The sequence below is a fragment of the Nyctereutes procyonoides genome, unplaced genomic scaffold, assembly GCF_905146905.1.
Source record: "Nyctereutes procyonoides isolate TBG_1078 unplaced genomic scaffold, NYPRO_anot_genome, whole genome shotgun sequence".
Classification (NCBI taxonomy): Eukaryota; Metazoa; Chordata; class Mammalia; order Carnivora; family Canidae; genus Nyctereutes; species Nyctereutes procyonoides.
This window is the reverse complement of record NW_026575151.1, coordinates 7,873,844-7,899,821: the sequence shown is the minus strand read 5'-3', so window position 1 is coordinate 7,899,821 and position 25,978 is coordinate 7,873,844. Positions and strand designations below refer to the sequence as shown.

Sequence of the window (25,978 nt, the reverse complement as noted above, 5' to 3'; positions counted from 1 at the left end):
TACTGGCACAAAAACAGACATATAGATCAATGGAACAGAACAGAGAACCCAGAAGTGGACCCTGAACTTTATGCTCAACTAATATACGATAAAGGAGGAAAGACGATCCACTGGAAGAAAGACAGTCTCTTCAATAAATGGTGCTGGGAAAATTGGACATCCACATGCAGAAGAATGAAACTGGACCACTCTCTTGCACCATACACAAAGATAAACTCAAAATAGATGAAAGATCTAAATGTGAGACAAGATTCCATCAAAATCCCAGAGAAGAACTCAGGCAACACCCTTTTTTAACTTGGCCACAGTAACCGGAGAAGGACAAACAGTGTATGTTCTCATTCATTTGGGGAATATGAATAATAGCGAAAGGGAATATAAGGGAAGGGAGAAGAAATGTGTGAGAAATATCAGAAAGGGAGACAGAACATAGAGACTCCTAACTCTGGGAAATGAACTGGGGGTGGTGGAGGGGGAGGAGGGTGGGGGGTGGGGGTGAATGGGTGACGGGCACTGAGGGGTACACTTGACGGGATGAGCACTGGGTGTTATTCTGTATGTTGGTAAATTGAACACCAATAAAAATTAATTTATAAAAAAAAAAAAAAGAAAAAAAAAAATGTGGTAAATTTACATTATACAAACTATACCATTTTAAGGGTATAGTGCAGTGGCATTAAGTATATTCTCTCTGTTTTGCAACTGTCATCATCATTCGTCTACAGAGCTTTTTTCATCTTCCTAAACTAAAACTCTGTACCCATTAAACAATAACTCCCATTCTCTGCTCTTGCCAGCCCCTGGCAACCTCTAATTCTGCTATATGTCTCTACAAAGTTGAAGACTCTAGGTTTGCCATATAAGTGGATTACTACAGTATTTGTCCCTTTATGTCCAGCTTATTCACTTGGCATAATGTCCTCAAGGTTTGTTCATGTTGCAGCATGAACAAGGAAGGAATTTCCTTCCTTTTTTGAGGCTGAATAATATCCCATTGTATGTATATACTGTATTTTGTTTACCCATTCATCCATCAGTAGACATTGGGTTGATTACACATTTTGACCACTATAAATAGCTCACAACATGCTGCTATGGATACACATGTACGTGCCTCTGGACTTTTTATGTATTGCTTCACATATCCAGTATGGCTAACATTCTTAGCCAGGGAATCTCACAACAAGAAAATGAAAGGGCCTGGCATAGTGTGTGGATTTCTAAGATGGTCCCGTGATCTCCACCCCCTGGTATTAAGCTCTTATATAATTCCAACCCTCAAGTGAGATGGAATCTGTGATTTGCTCCTTGCCAACAGAATATGGCAACAGCGACGGAGGGTCACTCCATGTGTGTAATATACAATTTCATCTTAGTCAACTATAAAGAGATTCTCCAAATGGCCTTGAAGAAGTGAGCTGCCCTGTTGTGAAAGGACCTGGGAGCAAAAATATGGTTAGGAACTCTGGGCAGCCACTAGGAGCTGAGAGCAGCCACTGAAGACAGCCAGCAAGAAAGTGGGGACCTCAGTCTTAAACCACAAGGAACTTAATTCTGCCAACAATCACATGAGCTTGGAGAAGGCCTTTTTCCACTAGAAAGCTCTAGGAAGGGACACAGCCAGCTGACTCCGACTACTATCTTCTGAAGCCTTGAGCAGATGACCTAATCGTTGTGCCTAAACTCCCAACCCACAGAAATTCTGAGATAACAAATATGTGTTATTCTAAGCAACAGAAACGAATACACCTGGGTGTCCCTGAATTTCTAAGTCCAAGAAATTTCAGGTAAAGTCTTGTTCACTTTTTACCTACCTTTTCCTCATCTGATCTGGAAAGAAGGGACTGGAAGCTACAGATCTTTCTTTCCTCCATATTTCCCAGAGCTTGATCAATAAACTCCAAAAAGTTGATCAAAACTATTGCTTGAAATTTACCAATTAAAGTTAATCAGACATGACAAACATATGGACATGACAAACATATACTTCTGGAAGGATTAAATGGACATTAAGAGTTTCTGATTGTTCACATCTTAGTCTGAATGATATACAAGATATCCTCTGGCCATTCTAAGATATATATATATATATATATATATATATATATATATATATATCTCAAAAACAACAACAACAACACAAAAATCTGTTGAAGGAGACTGCACTGAAATATCTATGACTAGCAAATAATTTGAAGGAGAGTCAACATGGAGAGGAGGAGACAAATTATTTTAAAATGAGACTAAGAAAAGGAAACAGTTTAATCAAAGGATAAATAAAATATATCTTTCACAGAGAAGGTACTTCCAAAAGGAGTCTAAAAACTGAAAAGCTTTATCCTTGGCTTCAGATATTTTCCCTTTCTTGAGAACCCTAGAAAAAGTCAAGTGGGGCAGCCCCGGTGGTGCAGCGGTTTAGCGCCGCCTGCAGCCTGGGGTGTGATCCTGGAGACCAGGTATCAAGTCCCATGTCAGGCTTCCTGCATGGAGCCTGCTTCTCCCTCTGCCTGTGTCTCTGCCCCCCCCCCCCCGAATAAATAAATAAATAAATCTTTGAAAAAAAGAAAAAGTCAAGTGACAGGAGCAAGGCTGCTCAGGCTTCCAGAAAGAAAAGGGAGGCTCTTCTGGAAGTGGACTGCATTGCTTATTAGAAGGCAAAGGTCAGTGGTGATGTTTCCCTCTGATGCAATAAGCACAGAGAGAAAGGTCACTGTTTTCTTGACTATACTGTTTCTACTCTATTCTTTCCTGTGAATCTAGCAAGGAAATGGGCAGTGTCCAGAAAGGCATGCAATGTCTGTAAGAACAAACTGGGTGAGAAGAGAGTAGCCCATTTCAGAAGACACTTAGAAGATGTAAGTGAGGGGAGCTAGAGACTCCTGCCTAGGCCTCCGGGACAATGGTTCAATTTTTTTTATTTAATTATGATAGTCACAGAGAGAGAGAGAGAGAGGCAGAGACGCAGGCAGAGGGAGAAGCAGGCTCCATGCACCGGGAGCCCGATGTGGGATTCGATCCCAGGTCTCCAGGATCGCACCCTGGGCCAAAGGCAGGCACCAAACCGCTGCGCCACCCAGGGAACCCCGGGACAATGGTTCAAAGCTAGAACTGCTAAATTCATCTGGAAGAACTTACTTGCAATCAAGCAGACCCACAAACTGCTACAAATATCATATAAATTAGTATTATAGCAAGTAAAATAAGTACAGGTTTTAGAGTAGCTCTGATTAAGCGGCAGCTGTCTTGACACCCAGGTGAACTCACACAGCTTAAGGCACTGTGAATGATGACCATGGACTAGCTACTTCTGCCTGCTAAGTAAGCCTCAGACAATAATACTTAGCTGGCAGGTAGACTCTGAAAATGAATAAGATAACTCTAATCTGGGTCATACTGCAGTGTGCCTGGCCTGTAGTAGGTACTTGAAATTGGTACTGGTGGCCTCCAACTAGTCAGATGGTGAAAACAGAGGAAAATGAGGAGGGAACAAAATAAAAGTATACGTGAAAGAAATGGGAGAGAGGAGACAGAAAGACATACAGAAAGGGGAAACAAAAGAGGAAGAAAACAAAACTAAAGAATGAGCTTCACTGATTAAGAAATCAATATTCAATAAATAGCTGCTGAACTGAAGGTGTTGACCTGAAGGAGTGAAGGCAATCTTGGACACTACATAGTTGCTAGCCAAGGCTATTGGTCCTCGTGGAGTCTAAGACCAGCATAGTACATGCTAACACTCTCAGGCACAGAGACCACCAGGTGGGGTGTGCCTTCCCCCAGCACTTGGACTCTGGACTGTTCACAGCAGTGTGTCTGTCCTCGGGAGCCAAGTATTTTCTGAGGCTTCATGAAACATTTTCCCTAACACCTGGCAACTGGCAGACTGGAAGATGTGAAGATAAGGTGAGAAGGAGCAAAAGGCGCCTATAAACCACGTGAGAAGCTGAGAGAGGACCTGGGTGTCCGTGCACGGTGAGGGGGAGCCCAAGGCCTTTGCCTCCAAAGAGAAAGACAAGTAAGAGGCAGGAAGTGAGAGAGTGGGACCAGGAATCAGGAAGTCTGCCTAAACCTCTTTAACTTCACCAAGATGTCCAGGTGGCCATACCTAATTCTAGGTAGGTTCCTCAACTTGGCTATGCTCCTTACCTCTGCCAACCACCTTTTTTAAAAAAAACAGCACCACCATCCCCACTCTTCCCCTCCATGCACACATCCAGGGGTAGCCATCTACACTGCAGGCTGCACCATCTATAAGAGCTGTCCACATACACCATGGTGGAGAACGTGCACTTGGCATCAGGCAGACATGGATTTAAACCCTGGTTCAGGGAACTACCAACACCATGAGCTTGAGCAAAATGTTGAAAATGACTCTGAGCTTTCATTTTGCCTTCTCTGGTGCCATGGAAAAGCAACTTCCACCTCATCCAGCAACGCTCCTGCCTCCATGAGATAATGTTCAGAAAACAACACCTACCCAGCTGTTATGAGTAATGGTTTTCTCAAGCTTTCCTGCATAGCTAGGTCTGATTGGGGTGTCTCAATGCACACCATTGCTGTAAAACATAACCTCTATAAAACAAAACATATCACCCAGCTGCCTTCACCCATAGCGTCTGGCCATCAGAGCACCATACAATTGGACTTTTCCTTTTTTCTTTCCCTACACAGGGAGTTTCATTTTCTGCTTTTCAGAAGAGTCAAGTGAAGGCAATAGTATTTATAAGCATATTTTTTAAAGATTTTATTTATTTATTCATGAGAGAGACACACAGAGAGAGAAACAGAGACACAGGCAGAGGGAGAAGCAGGCTCCATGCAGGGAGCCTGACGTGGGACTCGATCCTGGGTCTCCCACCCTAGGCTGAAGGTGGCACTAAACCGCTGAGCCACCCGGGCTGCCCTATAAGCATAATACTATTATGCTATAAATAGTATTATAAACATTCTTATAAATACTATAACACAAAATTTTCAACTATCCAGCTGATTATTAAAAGCCTGTACATAGGCTCTTTCAAATCTTTAATAACCTATTGACATGAAATCTAGATACAGAACCTCTCAGACACCAACATGATTTCATGGAAGTAAAAAAAAAAGTTTATTTCCCTCCCATCCCCAGCAAAATGTGCCTCTACTGCAAACTGATAATAGGGCAGTATTATCTGGAAGTGTAATTTTCAGGGAGAAATAACAATAGCCAGAAGCTGTTTGTAATCATACAAAACAACAGCATTAGAAAAAGCACCCTTTTCTAATTATATATTTAATTTTTTACAAGGCTTCCCAACTAAAATTTAATTTTCATTTTTGAAAAGTAGTACATCGGAGTTATTAGAACAGACTTGAAACAGCAGAGTTCCTGGTTGAATTCTGGTTCTGATATTAAAAGCTGTGTGATCTTGGGTAAGTTATTTAATTTTGCATGTTATTTAATTTTTCTCAGTTTCCTCATCTATAGAATGGGGGGTGAAAATAATCTCTATCATACAGGTTTGTTGTGAGAATTAAATAATTCAGTATTTATGAAGCATTCAGAATGGTGCCCGACACATAATTAGTGATATATAAATGCTATTACTTCTACTATTCCTGGTTATTCCATACAAACACTTCGGCCCAATAAAGGAGCTACATTTCTGTAATGCATATCCAAATGCTCAGCCCTGTTTTAGAAAGGAAACACAAATGATAACAACCATACTCTTTCTCCCTCCCTTGATGTAGATCTTATTTACATGGATGACTCACTAGCATTTTCCACTTTTACCTATTCTGCTCCTGGGGTGGGAGTGACAAATGAAACTAATTGTCCTTCCTAAAACTAGAGTCAACATCTGAAGTCAGATGGAAAGTCTTTGTTTTATCCTTCCTTTTCAGGGAAGAACAATAGTTTCAAATGATAGTTTCACTTTCTTAGCGAAAGGCAGTCATACTAGCAACTTGCCAGATGTCTCTGATTAATTTGCCTGTGTTCCACCAGACATTCAGCATGAGCTTGTAATTTTGCTCTGCCAATGCTGAAGTTTGCTAAACAATGTCTACATAAACAGAAAATTTAATTTCAGTGAAAGGTCTGACCTCTGAATACATGGTTGTCTTGGTGCTCAAGGCAGGTCAGACATGGACAGAAATGCTATCTGAACTCTTTCTCGCCCTCCTTTGTCACTGATATTCGGTTCTCGGTCTTGAGAAGCACTGTACTCATATGGGGACCCATTCTTGTCCCTCTACAGATATCACAGTCTGTGCTATCAGGTGGATCAAACCCATTCCCCCTATCCTTTTCACACAGGCCTGAGCTCTGAGGATCCAGCACTTGGTGAACATTGATGTAGTGATTATGCGCTGCTCAACTCTGCTTGGCAAAAGCCAGGAAGCACCACTGTTCCTCCTACCAATCAGTAAGGCATGTCAAAATAAAGCAGACTGGTGCCCAAACTGTCTGACTTGAGGCCTTTGATTTTTGTGGGAAGTTCTAAGAACACTAGGAAAAGTACTGGTCTCAAGGTCAAGAATCTTGGATTCTAATCTTAGCTCTGCCACTTACATTGGCATATTCTGCAACTCCCCTGCCTCTGTCTCCTCCCCTTCTCCAGTAAAGGGGGTAGCATGAAATAATCTATCAGGTTCTTCGATCTCTAAATCTTCCACTGTTCACCATAATAAATTTAAATCAGAAATCAGAGCACTTGATATACTGTAGTGCTCTGACTCATCATGATTTATGATGCTTCAGTAAGGCGAGTATCTGTAATAGAAACAGGCTATATGCCCACATAGTCGTATGCCTCTGAAGATCAAAAATGGTCAGTGGATACAAAGCCAAGTCACAAAAGGCTATGATATACTGCAGGCTCAGTGCAGTTTAAGAGTAATCCCACATTGTGCCTGCTTCAATCTGACAGGCACATTCTCTTTTCCTGTGGCTTTGTCCTAAAACCAAACACAGGTCCTATGTTGTCTATATAGATTTCCCAACCTTCTCTGGGTCATAATTCCCATCTCAGGAAATAGCAGTTCCAGTCAAAAACATGCAGTCTATTTCCAAAGAAGATATACAAATGGCCAACACACAAGACATCCAAAATCACTAATCATCAGAGAAATGCAAATCAAAGCCACAATAAGGTATCACCTTTCACCTGTCAGAATGGCCAGTATCAAAGAGACAAGAAATAACAATAATTGGTGAGGATGCGGAGAAAAGGGAACCCTTGTGCACTGTTGGTTAAGAATGTAAGTTGGTGCAACCACTATGGAAAACAGTATGGAGACTCCTCAAATAATTAAAATAAAAATACCATATAATCCAGTGATTGCACCATTGGGATTATACCCAAAGAAAATGAAAACACTAATTTGAAAAGATATGTACACCTCTTTGTTTATTGCACCATTTTCTACAATAGCCGAGATATGGAAGTATCTAACCTAAGTATCCATCAATAGATGAATGGATAAAGAAATGTGATACACACACACACACAAACACACACACACACACATGCAGTGGAATACTACTCAACCATAAAAAAGAATGTGATTTTGTCATTTATGGATAGAACTAGAGGGTATCATGCTAAGTGAAATAAGGCAACAGAGAAAGGCAAATACTATATAATTTTACTTACATGTAGAATCTAAAAAACAAAGCAGAACAAACAAACAGATACAAACCCAGAAGTACAAAGAACAAATAGGTAATTGCAAAAAAAGAGAAGGGTGAGGAATGGATGAAGGGAAGTGGGAAGTACAGCCTTCCCATTCTGCAAAGAATAAGTCACAGGGATGAAAGGTATAGCATAGGGAAGGTAGTGAATGGTATTGTAATAGCCCTGTATAGGCAACAGATGGAAGCTACACTCTGGTGAGCATGGCATTACTTATAGAGTTGTCAAATCATTATGCTGTATACCTAAAACTAATATAACATTTTGTGTCAACTCTACTTCAATTAAAACACAGTACATAACCTAGAACTGCAATATCCAATACAGTAGTCACTAGACACATGTGGCTATTTAATTTTAAAGTTAATTAAAATAAAAATTCCATTCCTCAGTGTCACTAGCCATATTTTCAGTGCTCACAGCCACATTTTGCTATTGGCTAACCGCACTGAACAAAACAGATTATAGAACACGTCCATCGTTGTAGAAAGTGCTACTGAACAGCACAGAATGATGAGTTTCCCAATGTTATTAGAGCATGTACGTTCTTCCATATAAACCAAGGAGGTACATCTATACAGTTTAAGCTATCCCTTCAGACCCTACAGGAACACTTGATGGGTTCAGGACAACAAAGCTGGCATGAGTGAGCTGCCTAGCAGTTGAAGAAGTTCACTTGCCATTTACAATATATTTGAGCATGGAGTCCCAGCAAGCTCACAGACTTATGAGCATGGGTTTTACAGTTTCTCACGAATTACTGAATCTGAATCTTCAAATTTCAAATCTATCATTCCCCCCATGTTATTTTATGGTTTCCATCAGTATTCATATCTCCCTCATGTTGTTGATTGCAAAAGGGCTGGGAATCTTCCCTCGCTTTCTTGCTCACTATTAAGTCCTGTACTTAATTAAAGAGACATCCTTTTTGACAAAAAGACTGAAAAGCCATTCAATGGTTTTCTGACTCAGCACAGAGGGAAGGATTCCAAAATGTTGTTGACACATATTAATGGGAACAAATTTAGTCATAAATTCAGCCAGGAAATTTTATAAATAAAGTTCAACATGTAAGTCATGAGAATTTAAAAATAAATAAAGGAAACATTTTGACTGATACTTTAAACCCTCTAATATCTGTTTGGAAAAGTAGCCAAACCAATGAGTGCTATATGCCATCCTTTTATCAGTTAATGATGTTCCCATCTTCTCTAAGGCTCAGATTTCTAGAAAATTGTTTCTTCCAAAATTTCTGATAGACTGTGTAAAAGATACATAAAAACATCCGAAGTTTACTTGGGGCTTTTCTCTAAAAGTAGAATATTTGAAACTGGAAAATGAATTGTAATATTAAGTACTTTAAAAAAACTGGAAAATTTAAAATCTCGGACTTGATGTTAGTTCTCTATACTTAGCCAGTTATTCCAAACATAAGAAGAAAGACATCTGCAAGGGAAATTGTAAGAAAAAATTGAGGTAAAACCTTCTGCAAGGGAACCTGAAGCACAAACCAATCAATAAAAAAAAAACAGTGGTCCCTAAATTCTTTTTTTTTTTTTCAATTTAGAACCACAAGGCTTTATGAAAGTATATGGGGACTCTTAAGTCAGGGATGATCTAGTCTGGTCTCTTCAGGACTTATCCATTAAAAAAATCCATTAGCAGGGTATCTGGGTGGCTCAGTTGGTTAAGCATCTGCCTTCAGCTCAGGTCTTGATCCCAAGGTCCTGGGATGGAGTTTTACATGGGGCTCCCTGCTTCTGCCTCTCCCCCTGCTTGTGCTCCCTCTCTCTATCTCTCAATGAATGAGAAGATATGAATTAATGAGTGAATGAATGAATAAATAATGAATGAATGAATAAATAAATAAATAAATAAATAAAACCTATTGGCCTATTTCTTCATCATGATCTCAACGTAGACTTGTACCCATCTGGCTTGCCTTCATGATAAGGACAATCATTGTTAATCCTATTCAAGAGATCTAATGTCTTCTCTCTAATATCCCACTCATTATAGATAGGTGGTCTGGTCCAGAAATTGACTGTACCTAACTCCTGATTTTCTTTTCCTGATTATAATAGAGCTAACAAAGCAATACAAAGAAAAAATTTTATACAAAGGAATGTGTGTATCTTGGTTTGTTCAGTTACCTAAAGCCAGGAGAAGGGTTTTCTGCCTCAAGATGGCCAAGTCTTTGGAACAAAAGAATTAAACATAATATTTGCTAAAGAGAAATTTGGTAGAATATGTAGGAAGACGGTGAATGAAGATGAATGCTTCTCTCAGATATACAAGAACATTCCTATTTGAAAGATTTTTTGTGGGTAAATAATACACTGTGTTTACATAAATACAGCAATATACTACATAACATGGAGTATTAACTCTATATGCATATCTCTGTTATATCAAAAGAGACTAGATGATATCTAATTTTTGTAAAACAAGCACAAATCCACACCATTAAAAATAAACACTAGTTTTGCAAAGGGGATAGATAAGACCTTTCTAAACCAACTAATAATAAAACCCTCAGCTTATAGCAAACCTTCTCTTTTTTTACCACAAATTCTTCTGAACTCTAATATTAATCAGATTTCTTTCAGCCTCAGGGTATTATGATTAATAACCCAGCATGACTTGTTTCCTTAGCAAATATTTATTGATCCCTCACTATGTGACTGTCAACAAACTGATGAATTAAACCTCCCTTCGTAATCCTGTTGTCAAAATTCATCATTTATTTGTTTAAGTCAGAAGTTTTATGTTGATTTATATGACTTATGTTTATGAATAAGTTAAAATTTGTTTTAAATTCACAACTCTTCCATTTTGCCAAGAGAGATCCAGGCTCAGCCAAGATATTATCAAGGCAAAAGATCTAATTTCAACTAATAAGTATTCATTCATTTTAAAATAATGCAGAAAACAGACCCCAACTTGGGATGACTCTAGTTAATCTTTTCTGGTTAGGAAATTCAACCTTCAGTTAGAAAAAAATGTATAAACACGTGCCATGCCCAGACATGCACACATACACGCACATACAAGAATGCTGTCATACAAAACATGAGAGACACCTAACTCTGGGAAACGAACAAGGGGTAGTGGAAAGGGAGGTAGGTGGGGGATTGGGGTGATTGGGTGATGGGCACTGAGGGGGGCACTTGGCGGGATGAGCACTGGGTGTTATGCTAAATGTTGGCAAATTGAACTCCAATAAAAAATTTTTTAAAAAAAGAATACTGTCATAAACATTTATAATTTCTTATAAAAATCTTTATTTTGAAAATTAATCTTTTCTTTGTTCCTCTGCCTGCAAGGCCCTTTCCACCTAATCTATGCTTCTTTCCCTCCTTTCAGTCTCAGGTAAAGGTCACCTCCTTGGCCAGGCCTCCAGGACAATCCAAATTCTGTTGCCTCCTGCCTTTCTCTCCCCCTAATCACAGACACCACTACTATACTGTTGGTTTCCATCATACCATTTGTCCCAAATGATGATTACACAATGTCTACTTGTTTTTGTGTAGACCTTCTCCCCATGAGAAATGCTCTGTGCCTGTCTGCTCACTAACATGCGTTAAGCATCTAACACAGTGCCTTAAACTGTGGGATGGGTGAATGAACTCATCCCCCTCTTAGGATCCAACTTATTCCTTTTTCATGATGCCTGCAGACTAAGTGCTAGCACATGGTTTTTGCTACACACACTCATAATTCACTGTGATTTGTGCACACTTTTAAGTCCACTCCTCTGGACAGAGAGAGAAGGCCAGACTTCTAAGACTTTCTGTGGACTCCCCTAGGGTTTTCCAGAGAATGGACATGCCTTCCATAAACTCAGCTCCTCAGTTATACATATCACAAACCAATGTCCGGGTAAAGCGCCATTCCTGATTTACAGGAAAGTTCTGCCTAAGGGAGAGCCTTTTCCACAGCAGACTCATTTTAGCCAACCCTCGGTCTCCAAGTCTGCAAGGGTTATTATCTCTTGGCCACTGAGGCAGCCTAAAAACTCTCACCCTCGTCTTAGATGTGATATCAAAGCTCTTGGAGTCAAAGAGTGGGGTTAACTTCTTACCTGGAGTCCTTTCTGACTCTGGCTTTCTCAAAAGAAAATTCGGGGGGTTTATTGAGGTCATAGGTTCGGCTTGTTGGCTCAGCAGACACTCCAGCTTTTGCCCCCCTCCTGCTATGAAGGGACACCAATCCTGAGGCCTTGCGGTGCACCTCAAGAGGCACTTTATCCGGAGAGGCCTGCGGCAGGCTTCCTCCCTGCAGGTGCACCACATCCTGAAGCTTGTTCAGCTGGATGCACTTGTTCTGGAGCTCCTCCGTGAGCTCCGCGACGGCCGCTGTCTGCCTCGACAGCTGTTCCCGAAGCTCCTTCAAGTGGTATTCCCGCTCCTGGATCTCAGCCTCCTTCCTCCTCAGCTCTCTCTCCAGCTCTACCACCTTGCTCCGCAGCGCGTGCGTACTGAGGTTCCCCGGGTGGCCATCGGGATGCTTAGGATGTTTGGGTTTCACTGAACCATTTCCCATTTTGCTCAAGGACCTGAGAGAGGGCAGAGAGAGTGGGGAATTACCTGGTGGAGTGTCACCACCCCCCAGCCGCCCCCCAACCCCCGCTTCATTCTGATCGGTTTCATGAATAGAAACACAGCCACCATCGTTTGATAAGCAATAAATTCCCCCTCTTCCAGAAGGAAAGCTATTGACTGATTTCCTTTATGTCTGTATGAGCTGGCACTTGGTTTCATTCTTCCCTGTCCCTTTGATGGCACAGGCGTCACACCTAAGCATTTTGCACAAGTGGCCTGAGTTACCTGCTCTTCTCTCTGGCTGTTGTCCCTGGACAGCCGTCAAATGCATCAAAACCAAAATGCAATCTGGATGTCGGCATGGCAAAGATGCAGCACAAATGAGCAGCTACAGAAGCAGAGGCTTGGACATGTCACCACTCTCCCTGCTCCCCGTGTAGCTACAGCAAGAAACTATTCCCTGATTTATAAAACAGCGCATCTGCATTCTTCCTCTGGATCAGACTGAGTTGCTGTTGCTTAATTAACACCTTTCTCCTGTTGTATATACCTTCTATGTTTTGTTTTTCTGATAGCGCTTGCTGTTAAAAAGTTCTGGGTGGCAGTCACTAGAAAGTAAAAGAGAGGTATGGGAATTCTTTTTTTTTAATTTTTTTTTTAATTTATTCATGAGAGACACAAAGAGAGAGAGAGAGAGGCACAGACACAAGCAGAGGGAGAGGGAGAAGCAGGCTCCATTCCATGCAGGGAGCCCGACGTGGGACTCGATCCCTGGTCTCCAGGACCACACCCTGGGCTGAAGGTGGCGCCAAGCCACTGATCCACCCGGGCTGCTCAGGTATGGGAATTCTTTGACATCTTTTATTATATCCTAAAGCCAAAGTTGTCCAAAAATGATGATGTATGGTGCAAGGCTCCATTCTTCTCCTATTAAGAATATTCTCAAGGTAGGCCCCAAAGTAAGTCCCTAACCCAGCAGATTTCAGGATGTGATACATAAATCAGGATTATCAGGGTGGTTTTAGTTGATTCAGAATGGATTTTTTCGTTCAAAGCTATGTGTTTAACATTGCTTAGAAATATAAATAATTGGCCCCACAAAGTTGTGATTTCTTTGATATTATTGCTTATGGTGGAAGATAAATCAGGTTTACCGAATCCAATTCAATGAAATTTTTTTAAAATCACCTGCAGATAATAAGCACACATAAGCAAAACCAAAAAGGAGAATTTGAAGGGGGAGTTTGGAAAATGCTGCTTTGATTATTTCTCGTAAGGTTTAAGTCTTTTTAGGCTTTTTAGTTTAAATATAAACTTGATATTCTGCACTTGCACTTTTTGACAGCCGTAACTCAAGAAGCATTATAACACTTGTAAACTAAGTGTAAATTACTTCTCATTATATAATATCCGAAGAGCTAGATGAAACCTTGTAGTTACATAAACCACACATTCTTGCCTCTCTCTCTCTCCAACTTTCAAACTCAAGGAGAAAAGAAATGCTTAGACTGATTTCATTAGCTCCTCCAGAATAACTGTGACCTCCACCACAATAAAGGCATAGATGGAAAGATGTAAAACAGCCTCTAAATCTCCAGCAGATGCAACCAAATAGCCAATGCACATCGCCTAAGATGGATGGTGCAAAGAGAAAATAAATGTGCTTATAGAAATAATCTTGCAATACCCAGATATTCCTCATAGAATTTGGGTTCAGAGTAGTCATTAATAAACATTAGCCTCCAGAGAATTGCCTTGCTATGTTGCAGAGATGTGGCAGCTTTAACCTTTAAGTTTCTCTTGACTTGGCAGCATTTAATATTCTTATGTATTAAGAATATATAAGGTTGAGGAGACTAGAATTCAAAGAAGTGGCCCTGGACAACCTCGTGTCCAAATAAGCAATTCAGAAGATGTTAGACTGGGACCTAGAAATAAACTTGAATGTGATTATGAATGACAGACAGGAGATGGGTGCTCCTAGAGGCATCTTAAATTAATATGTGCACAAGTTTTTAACATGTGGCAGTGAGCCATTTTCTAGACATGCTTTTTAGGTCCATGAACAAGCATTCCCAACCAAGGAAGGGTGGAGGGAGAGGACTGGTCAGAGGAAAAGGAATTGCCTTATAAAGAAAAATGAACATAAAAACTTTTAAATGTAATATTAAACTCATTTTTTATTCATGAAACCATTGTTTACTAAGACCGAACTAAGTGTCATGTACTATATCAGGGGCATAACTTCATGAATTTGCAATCAAATTTGACAGAGAAAACAGTTCCAGCATTTTAAACATGAAAAGACTTAGAATCATTTTTGCTCTATGTATGGTATTCAAAATATCCTGTTCCAATCCAATAATTTTACAAACTTGAAACACAATTAGGCAGGTGTTAAACTCTCCCAAAACACCAACTCTTCTCTGGTTTTAATGAAGACAGTTCAGAAGCTATATAAATCTTTCCAGCTATTTAGAATTCCAAAGATGGGTGAAATGAGAGTAACTAACTCATCTTTCAAGTAACTAATTTAAGATATGTAAGTAAATCACTGAATGGCTCAATACTAAGTCTGATTTCTTAGTTCACTCATTTAAATTTTGTTGTTCCTTAAGCTAAAGCTTCAAGTGCTTGGCTTCACAAAACCTAATTAGGTTCACTCTGTTTCTTATATTAGTCACTAAGATAGATAAACTATTTCTCCAAAATGTATTGCTAAGCCACAAGGAGAATATATTGCTAGCAACTCAGGATGTTGCTCCATTGATCTAGCAACTATAGGTTATTAGAGTCATTCTTAGAGGGCAAGACATGATGTAATAAGAAAGGAGCTTGGAGACGAAGATCAGAATTTAACATGAACAATGGAGTCAGGCCAACCAGCATAGAAAACCAATCTGCCCTTTCCCAGCTGTATGACTTTTGACAAATGACTTAAGAATCCTGTTTTCCCATCCAGAAAATGGATATAATTATATCCAGCTCATAGGGTTATTATGAAGATTGTGTTTATAAGGTATCCTGCGCAATGTTTGGCACACAGCAGGCACCAAGTAGCTCTTACAGTGTATGGCCAGGGACTGGCACTGAGTGTTCCAGGAGGAAACCCCTACAAGAGATCACTGCTGAGTGGAACAAAGTCTGGCATGCTGGATGTCTTCTGGTTAAGAGATCTTTAAAGATGTCAATTATTCCCTGGGGTGAGGGGGAACCTTACCCTGCCTGGTTTAGCTCTTCCATTAAGAAAAGAAGTGATTCTGGGACAGCCTGGGCAACCTTCCCTGATAAGGGAAACTCCACCTAAACATGGAGACCAGAAATGTCATCAATGACCCAGCCCAGGTTCCAGGACTCCAAGGACTCCACAAGCTTTGCCATTCCCTCACAATGCCTCTGCCCCTACCTATTTTCACATATTGCAGTGTAATCCTTAAGCCAAAGGGGCCTGCCTAAGTATCTTTAAGGGCAATAAAAAAACATGGCTCACTGTGAAGGCAGTATTCTTCTGTATCCAGAAACAGGCAAGAGGAGTAGAATGAGCTGTGGCATTTAACAAGAAGAGAGGAAAAGTATATACAATTTTAAATTATTATTACATTAATTTGACCACTACTTCAGAAATGTCAGAATGTCAGAAATGTCATATATAAGAAGTAACTAGAAAAGATACAGAAGAAACAAAAATGACTATGACGTCTCTTGCAGGTGGATTCATACTTGGCAGCCAACGTGGGAGGAATTAGGCTTTGTTGTCTGTTTTTCCTCCAGCCCTAGAGTAGCTTGAAACCAAAATCTTGGCTCTGATCTGGATAATATCTATTTCTCTCTCTCCCCCATCTGGAGTCTGATATAAATATATTTATCTGTAAATATGGGAGATGGTATAGTGCTGGCTAAGGTCACAGAGCCAGAGTCTCAGAGCACTTTCACTTAGTATGTATCTGCCCTTGGCCATGATTTTGGGCTTGAGCGTCAATAACAGAACAGATGGACAGACCCATAGATAAAGCCATGGGCGGATAAAATCACTATGCATATCAGTAGAGTTGTTAAAGGACCAAATGAGATAAACCATATTAAATATGATTATTATTACTGTTACCATTATTTACCCAACAAAATAACTCATCTGATTAGATAAACTTTTTGATCAAAAAATACGTACTAAATGAACACAATATTATAGGAGAACAAAGACAGTGGTGATACACCCAGACTTCAAGACTTACTATTAAAAAAAAAAAAAAAAAAGAGGGATCCCTGGGTGGCGCAGCGGTTTGGCGCCTGCCTTTGGCCCAGGGCGCGATCCGGGAGATCCGGGATCGAATCCCACGTCGGGCTCCCGGTGCATGGAGGCATGGAGCCTGCTTCTCCCTCTGCCTGTGTCTCTGCCTCTCTCTCTCTCTCTCTCTCTCTCTCTCTCTCTCTCTCTCTCTCTCTCTGTGACTATCATAAATAAGTAAAAAAAAATTAAAAAAAGAGAAAAATGTACTATAAAGCTGCAGTAATCAAGACAATGTGATATTAGTGAAAGAATAGACAAATAGACCAATGGTGTATAATAGAGCTCAGAAACAGACCCATATAAATATAGTTAACTGACCTTTGACAAAGGAACAAAAGCAGTTCAATGGGAAAAGGATAATTTTTTAACAAATTGGACATCCATACAAACACACATACACACTTGAATCTAGACACAGATCTTCTTCTATCTTTCACAAAAATTATCCTCAAATGTATCAAAGACCTAAGAGTAAAACACAAAACTATAAAATTGCTAGCAGACAATATAGGCAAAAATTGAACTGATTCCCAGTTTGGTGATGGCTCTTTAGATAAAAAACTAAAAGCACAATCCATGAAAGGAAAAAAGTTGATAAAGTGGACCTCGTTAACATTTAAAACGTCTGCTCTGCAAAGACACTGTTGAGAGAACGCTAGAACAAGCCACAGACTGGAAGAAAGCATTTGCAAAGCACATATCTAATAAAGGACTAGTATCCAAAATATACAAAGAACCCTTAACACTCCACAATAAGAAAACAAATACCCAGTGGAAAAATGGGCAAAAATATAAACAGATACCTCACCACAGAAGATACACACATGGAAAATAAGGATATGAAAAGATGCACAACACGGTATGTCATTAGAGAATCTCAAATTAAGCCAACGGTGAGATACCACTAGACACCTATCAGAATGCCTAAAATCCAAGCACTGCCAACACCAAAAGCTGGAAATGAGTTTCTTATAAAGAAACTCATTGGGAGTTTCTTATAAAGCTATATAATTACATAATGCATCAATCACATTCCTTGGTATTGATTCAACTGATACGAAAATGTATGTCCACACCAAAACCTGCACATAGATGTTTACAGTGGCTTTATTCAAAACCGCCGCAACCTGGAAGCAATCAGGATATCCTTCAGTGAATATACAGATAAACAAACTGTGGTATACCTACACAGGTATTACTCAGGGTTGAAAAGTAGTAATGATCAAGCCACGAAAAGACATGCAGGAATTTTAAATACCTATTGCTAAGTGAAAGAAGTCAATCTGGAAAATCCACACAGCACATGATTCTAACTATATGACATGCTGGGAAAGATAAAACTTAGAGACATTAAAAAGATCAGTGGTTGCAGGGACTTGGGAAGATGGAGAGAGGTCTGAATAGGAGAAGCACAGAGGAATGTGGGGGCAGTGAAACTACTGCGTGATGCTGTGACGGTGGACACATGTCTTATACAGTTGTCCAAACCTATAGAATGTACAACACAAAGAATGAACCGTATGGTAAACTAGGCACCTTAGTTAATAATCATGTATCAATACTGGTTCAATAGTTATAGCAAATGTAGGACACTGATGCAACATGTTAAGAATAGGGGACCATGGAAGTGGGGTGGAGGGTCAAGGGAGCATACGGAAACTCTCTGTGACCTTCACCTAATTTTTTTATAAATCTAAAACTGCCCTAAAAACTAAAGTCTATTAATTTTTTTAAAAAAACCCACATATTAAGGAGTGAATGCAAAAAAAAAAAAGCCAATAGCATATTCAGGAAACAGGCTGAAATGCACGATGGGAGGAAGAGTAATGAGACATGAAAGTGTAGTGGAGGAATAAGATGCTGAAGAACTTCATATGGCATGTTATGGTATCTGCCTTTTTGTGCAGGTCAGGTTTTTTTTCAAGTTATATGGTCAGATTTGTCCTTGAGAAAAAAAAATAATTTTCTTGGCCATAAATATGGAATGAAGGGAAAGGAGTTTAGAGGGAGAGAAACAAACTAAGAGGTTATTGCACCAATTCAAGTAAAAGGTGATGAGGACAGGGTAAGGCCAAAGTCCCAACCCCATTCTCATGTCTTGAACTTCTTGAACTCAAGATCAAAATGGACCAACTCCACCGTAGCCAGAAAAGAAAGACATGATCACCAGGAATTTGGTAAAAGCTATGGCCATAGGCAACTCTGCAATTTCCTTCCCTTCAGTGAATATGAAAAGTAGTATCAATTCTCTTTTTTTGATGTGGGTAGCTTACCCTGAAATCAGAGGACTGAATTACACAGGTTTTTATAAATAGTCTTCTAAGTCTATATGAAACTGATGAATTTGGTGCTATCCTTAACTTTGTTTCACCCAAGTTCTTTTATAAAATAATTACCCTTGCTAAATATACAAATTCTTGTATATTTGTTCTCCTTGGAGCAAAGCACAAAGAGCTGCCCTTGTGAGCACAGCTCAATTCCCTATCAATGCCACAATTAAAAGCATCTGCCCATCTTGTGACTGATGACCTGGGGCTCAGTTTTGAATCTACTGTGTGTTTTCTCTACCCACAGCATATTAGTTTGGAGAGTAATCTTCTCTTATCAGGCAGTCATATGAGCTTCAGTTTCAGCTACTCCAGAGGTTGACTATCTCTTTGAAGTGCCTCTCCACCCAACAGAATGTTCACAGTGATTTTTACAAATGCCACATAGCCTATATTCACTGTCAAATGTGATGGTATTCCATTTAGCTATTTTTGGGTGCTAGAGTATCAGATACACAGGCCAAGACAGAGAAAATGTAATTTTATAGGTGTAGGTCAGAAGATCATAGCTGATGGAATTTGAGTGGTGATAAGAAGAAAGAGAACAAAGATTTGGAATTTTCCATTGTGGTAACTAAGTAAGAAGTGATGTCATTAACCAAAAGGAGGAGCAGATTGGAGAGATAAGACAATGAGTTTAATTTTGGACATTCTCAGTTTGAAGGACCTGTGGAATCTAATGTGGAGGAGTTCAGTAGGCAGTAAGACATGAGGGACTAGAAAATCAGGAGGGGGAGCTGAAAATATGGCTCTGATAGCCTAAGTAGAGGCTGAAGCTGAAGTAGTAGGTGAAAATGCCCGGGAGACTGGCAATGAGGAGAGGAAAAGTATCCTGGCCTATATGACATGTGAAAGAAAAACCAGAGATACCATAAGAAGAAGCTATTGCTTTGGTAAAAGTGAGAGGATATGAATGGATTCATGGTAAAAAAGAAAAAAAAAATTTAAAAAAGGGCGTGATGGGAGGAATCCTGCAGGGGCTACATCTCAGTGTGGTGAGTAAATGGGTGTACAGAGGGACATAAAAAAATGATTCCAATATTTTGATCTTAGAAGGCTTGGAAGAAGGCAATACTATTAACTCATTCATTCATTCATTCATTCAAAAATGAAGAGAGCACCATCTACGGGAGCGTACTGTGACACTGAAGTCAGGGGAATGAGTATGCTTTATGGAGACAGTGCTGGAGCTGAATTTATCTATGTTGAACGTGAGATGCCTGAATGTCATCAAGGTAGAAATGTCTGGCACGTAGTGGCAAAAAAAAAGGAAGGTCAAGGCAAGAGACTGCTTTACAGAGATAGGAATTTGAAATCCCATTAGTAGATGCAATTACTCAGAGAGAAAAAAAAAGGAATGCCTCTGTGGTTATATATGTACATCTAGATAATACCTATGGATAGTACTTACAGAAGAAGAGGAAGAGGAGGAAAAGTAAAACACAAAGATGGGGAAGGAATAGTTGTCCAAATAGAAGATCTAGGAAAAGTATCACAGAGACCAGGAAGATAAGATTTTCAAGAGGTGAGCAGGCTGCTGTTCACATCCCACAGATACTCCAAAGCAAATTAAATCAGAGGGAAAAGCATGGAATTTAGCTTCTCACACAAGAGTTGGGATAGAAATCTGATTACAGAGGACCGTGGGAAGAGCTGACGTTGACAGTAGGGACTTCAAGATGGTATCTTGGTTCAGGAAATGGATTTTTAGAACAGTGGAAACTTGAGAGTATTTGTAAGCCCAGAATAATGAACCAGTGAGGATAGAGAAAATGAAAACACAGGAGAAGAGGGAATAATTGATAGGAAAATGGCCTACAGGAAGCAAGACAATATGGGATCAAAAGATTTGGGCAACATCCAAGCAACATATGCCTTCACTGTGCAGTGAATTAGCCTCACTTGTCAGGATTCCAGAAGACTAGAGTCAAGTATTTCACATGGAACAGACGATCTCTGTGCACCATCGTTTTACGTTGTTTATTCTCAGTGACACAGTGTCTCCGTGCAGAGAGAAGGGCCTCTCATTCTCCAAAGAGAATTCTCCACTACATTAACTCCTCCTTTCCTGTGTCAAACTAAACGGGAGTGCTGGCACCAAATACCGTGTGCCATGTGGGATGCTCGCCTTGTCTAGGGGTCAGATAGAAGCTTGCAAAGAAAAGAGAGCACAATTTGTAAGGAACAGGGGCGGGGGAGGCAGCTGTATGTCGCTCCCTTCCTTTATAAAAAAAAAAGCCCCTAGGAACTTCCCAGAACAAGGTGAAGATCCGAGAAGACCAAGACTTCGATCCGACCCCGCCACCTGTTAATTCTGCCCGAGTTGTTCCTTCTCGTCTCATCTCTGGCCTCAACTGCCACCCATCTGCGTGCGCCCTGGTTCTTCTCACACTTGAGCCCACTGCTTTCTCTCTCATCCCCTAAGTGGATGATTGATTGTTTTTGTTTGCTTGCTCCTGTTTCCTCACCAGGAAATGCAGAGCAAGCAACGTGACGGCGCCTCACGGTGCGGGGAGCGCCACAGAAGCCCCACACAAGTTCCCGAGGACTCCCGAAGTCCCCCAGCAGCCTCGCACGGCTGGCCGAGGAGCGCACGCCCTGACCGCACGGCCGAGCCCCGGCCCCGGGCGCCCGTCGCCAGCGCTGCTCGGCTCGGGGAGGGGAGGGGAGGGGAGGGGAGGGTCGCCCCGGGGAATCAATCCCCACTGGGGCCGCGCTCTCCCCTCCCGCCCCGAGCCAAGCTCCTTAAAGTCCAGTAGCCTCCCTCGCCCCCGGGAGCCCACGACGGGCTGCCACACCAGGCGGACGCAGGGCGTGCGCACTTCCACGCGCAGCACAGGCACGAGGCCGGCGGGGGTGGAACGGAGGCGCGCGGCGCGCACCGCACGCACCGCAGGCACCGCACGCACCGCAGGCACCGCACGCACCGCAGGCACCGCAGGCACCGCGCACCCCGGCCGCGTCCCCGCCCGCGCTCCCCCCGCGCCCGAGCCTTCCGCCCGCGAACCTCACCGCGCAGCCGGGTAACTTTCCAGGTGCGCAGCTTGTCACCGTGGCGCCGCCGCCCCTGCGTCGCCGAGTCCTGTCCGCCGCCGCCCTCCCCAGCCGCCCGCGGCGCCCGACCCAGCGCCGGGCAGCTCAGGGGGCTCGGGCGGTGCGCAGGAGGCGCGGGGCGCCGGGGGCGCGGGGGGCGCGGGGCGCGGGCCCGGGGCTGGCGGCGCCGCTGCTCCGGCTACGTGGGATCCGGGCGCGGGCGAGCGCGCTGCGGGCTGGAGCTGCGGCGGCTTGGGTGCTGCCGCCTGGCTCCCTCCGCGGGGGCCGGTGCAGAGCAGGCACGCAAAGAGGGAGGGAGGGAGGGGAAGAGGGAGGGGAGGAGGAGAAGGAGGGGGAGGGTCAGCGGGGCTACTGCGTGGAAGAGCTGGGAGCCGGCTTCCCGAAAGCTGGGGTCCCCCGCGCGCGCCCACACGGCCCCAACCTTTACTCCCGAGACGAGCCAGCGCGGAGGGCCGCAGCCTGCACTTTATACCCCGTGCCCGCCGGAGCGAGGCGGCTTAAGTAGGGAGATAACACCGCGGTTGTAAAGCTGTTTTGTTTTTTTTTTTAATGTTATTATTATTTCTATTTCAGATGTGTGGGACTTGGGGAGAGGAAAGTTCAGGGACGTGTTCCTTTCCCTCCCCTCCAGACTGTTTCCCCTGCAAGCTCGCTGCCACCTCGCCCGCCCTCCCAGAACGCAAACAGGGGCACACATCCTGGACGTGCTCGCCTCGCCTCGGTCACGCCGATGCCCTTCCAGGAGACATGTGACCCCGGAGGAGCTTGGAGACGCGCTCCTCCCGGACTCTGGAGCCCTAACTTCATCCAGTTTGCCGATTCTCATGATGCCGGGGGCAGTGGCTTCAAGGGACAGAGCTGATACCTTCGGGAATCTGTAGTCCTTTAGCAGGAAGCTTTCTTGATCAACCGCTGGTACTGCTGTCCCAGTCGCCTTTTTGATTACATGTTTTGTTTTGTGGGGTTCCCCGCCCCCCCCAGGCTTGCATTACGGTTTTCTAAATATATATATATATATGTACCCCCACCGCATTATTTGCCGTGCTCTGGAGTTGTGAGATCTTCGTGTGGCTTTTCCCCTTTCCTTCTGCCCCCAGAGGAATTTCACTGGCAAATCCACCACAGACAAGGGCAGTTTCTGTGTTGAGGAATGGGAAGTACAGCGAGGTTGTATTTTTCACTGTGCCACTAGAGAATGTCGGAACCCTACTCTCTTGGGGTTTAAATAAGCCACATGGTGGCAATGGGACTCGTGTAACACTGGTCTGCTCTAGTACATACATAAACTTATATAGAAACGAGGCCCACGTAAAATATGTTGAATGGGGCCATTACATTTTAGAGAAGGAAGAATGTAGTCCTGTTTGGTTTTTTGTGCTAACTGAAAAGAAAAATAAGCAAAAGTACAAAGTACTTTTTCATGAGCATATGTGAGAGTCTTTCCATTTTATGCAGGCCTCAAAACAGCCCAACTAGAAGAGATGGTCTTGGGAAGAATTCCACAGGAAAAGGAAAAATAATTAAGTCACTTTTAAGTCACTGTAATAATGAACTAAGTCCATAGAATGGATTTTGACGAACAGTTTAACAGTAAGAAGGAAATCAGACTTTCAAAGTTCTTATATTCATTTAGTCCATTGGGGGTGGGGGGAGGAGAATGAATTGCTAATTAATGGGTTCACATTTTTCTAATGAAATGGAATAAAAATATCAGAGTACATCATGCATAGTAACAATAAATACGCTCTGTATATCTTTCGCTTCAGTTAAACGTGTATATGTGTATATTGGGTCAACCATGTGAGGTGTATTTTCTTCCTGTTCCTTGAGGCAAAAGCTTGAAAACTGTAGGTGTACTGCTGTTGCTCAGGGTCACCCATCTAGTCAGAGTTTGAGAGGGGACGTAAGCTCCTTCCCAGAGATCCTGTCCTCCGGCAACAATACTGTGCTGAGCTGTGAAGAACAAGGAGGATGGTGAGGAGGAGAAGGAGAAAAGTGACCATGTTTGAGCCTTTTCATTTTTTCAGCAAATGTGTTTAAGCAGCTCCTATGCATCCGGCACAATGCTACACTCTGGGAATTCAATGATGAATAAGATCAACATATGATCTTGGCAATTTTCAAATCTACAATCCAGTAGGGGGATGGGGGAATCAGACATCAAACCAATAAACACAGAAGTAACATACATGCCAAAAGTGCCATGCAAGAAAATATGATATGAGAGCAAAAAAAATATGAAGTTATCGTCTAGATGCAGAAGGCTGGAATTAATAATTAAGCTAGTTTAAAAGATATTAAATGATAAGGAAATTTACTGTTTCATATGGCTAGAAGTCCCAAGGTTGAGAGGCTCTCGCTGGTAGATTCAGCACCTCAGTGATGTCAGGATAGGCCCCGGGCAGTTTCTGTTACTCCCCCTTCTAGTTCCAGCACACCAACTCTGAACCAAGGTCTGCTCCCCTCCACTGTGGTCCCAGGACGGCTGGAGCAGCCCCTTTTACCACAGATAATCCTGACAAAACCCAATAGTAGCAGAGTGTGTCTCTTTTCAAGAGTGAGCAAATCTTTCTTAGAATCTCCCAGTCAACCTCCTCTCACCTGTCATTAGTCCAAACTGAGTCCCATGTCTACACCCAAACACTAGGCCTGGAAGGAGGGTTACCAACATTGACTTAGGCTCTTCCGATTTTGCCCTTGAACTTTTCAAAATTGCATCCTTTGAGGAGTTGATACTCAAACAAAAAGGAGAAAGCAATGGATGTTGGGTAGGTAATCTGGAGTCTGCTAGGGGGCTCCAGGATGACTTCTTTGAAAAAAAAAAAAAACATTTAAAACATAGGATGAGTAAGAGTTAGCAAGGGATGAGGAGGAGGATCCTTCAGACGGGGAATGACAGGTGTGGTCTGACTGCCATGTGTAAAAAGCATACATGCAATTTCTCATTTACTTTATCAATCCCAAGAGATAAGCCAACTTCAGGAAGCAAACTCAGAGTGTTAAGTAACTTGATCAAGTTCACAGAACTAGGAAATTGCAGAGCTGATCTATCTTATTCCAGAGCCTAAATCTTCATTTCTCCTACTAAGAGAGTGAGAAGCCAAAGTCCCCGGGCTTAAGGTCACTGCCTGAGGAACACAGTGTCCTCCAGGACACCTGTGCGAGGTTTCTCTGGGCCTACTGGTGGTGCAGGATGGTATTCATGAATAAACTCTCTCCTACTGAGTATGCCTCTGCTCCACTGCGTGTCATGATCTCTGCCAAACACTGTCACCAGAGCACTAGGTTTATCATGGCGTCAAAGCTCAGAGGTAGTGCATGGAGATGTGGAGGGTAAAATGCAGGTCTTCGTGCTACATGCATTTCGGGAAAGTATCCAAGCAGCCTTGAATTTTACAAGAATCTCTCGATTTTTCCTACTTTCCCTTTGTCACAGGGGCCTGCATCCAAGGGACTGAGCTGGAAGCAGACAACAGTAGTGCTTCCATGCTGAACACAGACTCCCAGGCCCCTGCATGACTAAGTTCTGGTTCAAACTCATCCAGCCTGAATCCTTAAAATATCTCACAGGAGGCTCCATAGTTGTCCTGGCACACAGACTTCCGTCAGGCCACCCCATCACACCAGCCTTCGTGCTCACTGTGTGGAAGCCCCAGCTCAGAGCAATCTCATGCTCAAGCTGAGCTCTCTCTTATGAATCACCAGAAGATCTGAGGATGTGAGAGGGCCAAAACCAACATACAGTTCCTCACCATCTCTTCAGTTTTCTTCTCCTCTCTCCTTTCCTCTTTCATTTGTCTTCTGGCTTATTTATCCTACTGCACTGAGCCCACAGGCAGCCGTTTCTGTTGTATTAGATCTCTGTGCCCTTCATCCATATTAGCTTTGCCAAACCCTGACCCAGGAGCAAACTACCTTTGCCATGGGTGTTCCTGCTCTCCAGGTGCCAGCATCACTAGATACGGTAACCAAATGGGGTCAACTGATTCCACTGCCTTTTTTTTCTGCCTCCAACCTCCCTGCGGCCAACAATGCCTCTATTCACCTCAAGGCCATTTATTTCTTCCATGATGTCTCAGTGATGCTGCA

The 25,978-nt window shown here is 42.3% G+C and overlaps 1 protein-coding gene and 1 long non-coding RNA gene across 2 annotated transcripts in view; one reads left to right on the top strand and one right to left on the bottom strand.

The window, feature by feature from the left end:
• The window catches only part of PRKG2 (protein kinase cGMP-dependent 2), a 102,711-nt gene extending 80,799 nt beyond the window's left edge, over positions 1-21,912 (bottom strand). The window contains exons 1-2 of the mRNA XM_055313229.1: positions 21,848-21,912; positions 11,761-12,234 (exon numbers count right to left, since the gene is read on the bottom strand). Coding sequence (XP_055169204.1) covers positions 11,761-12,221 — 461 coding nt within the window. The 5' untranslated portion in view covers positions 12,222-12,234; positions 21,848-21,912. The remainder of the gene's footprint in view (positions 1-11,760; positions 12,235-21,847) is intronic.
• On the top strand, positions 21,542-23,660 carry LOC129501898 (uncharacterized). Its single transcript, XR_008662839.1, has 2 exons — positions 21,542-21,870; positions 22,463-23,660. It is a non-coding gene; the product is annotated as an uncharacterized LOC129501898 (long non-coding RNA).
• Positions 23,661-25,978: the final 2,318 nt, after the last annotated feature.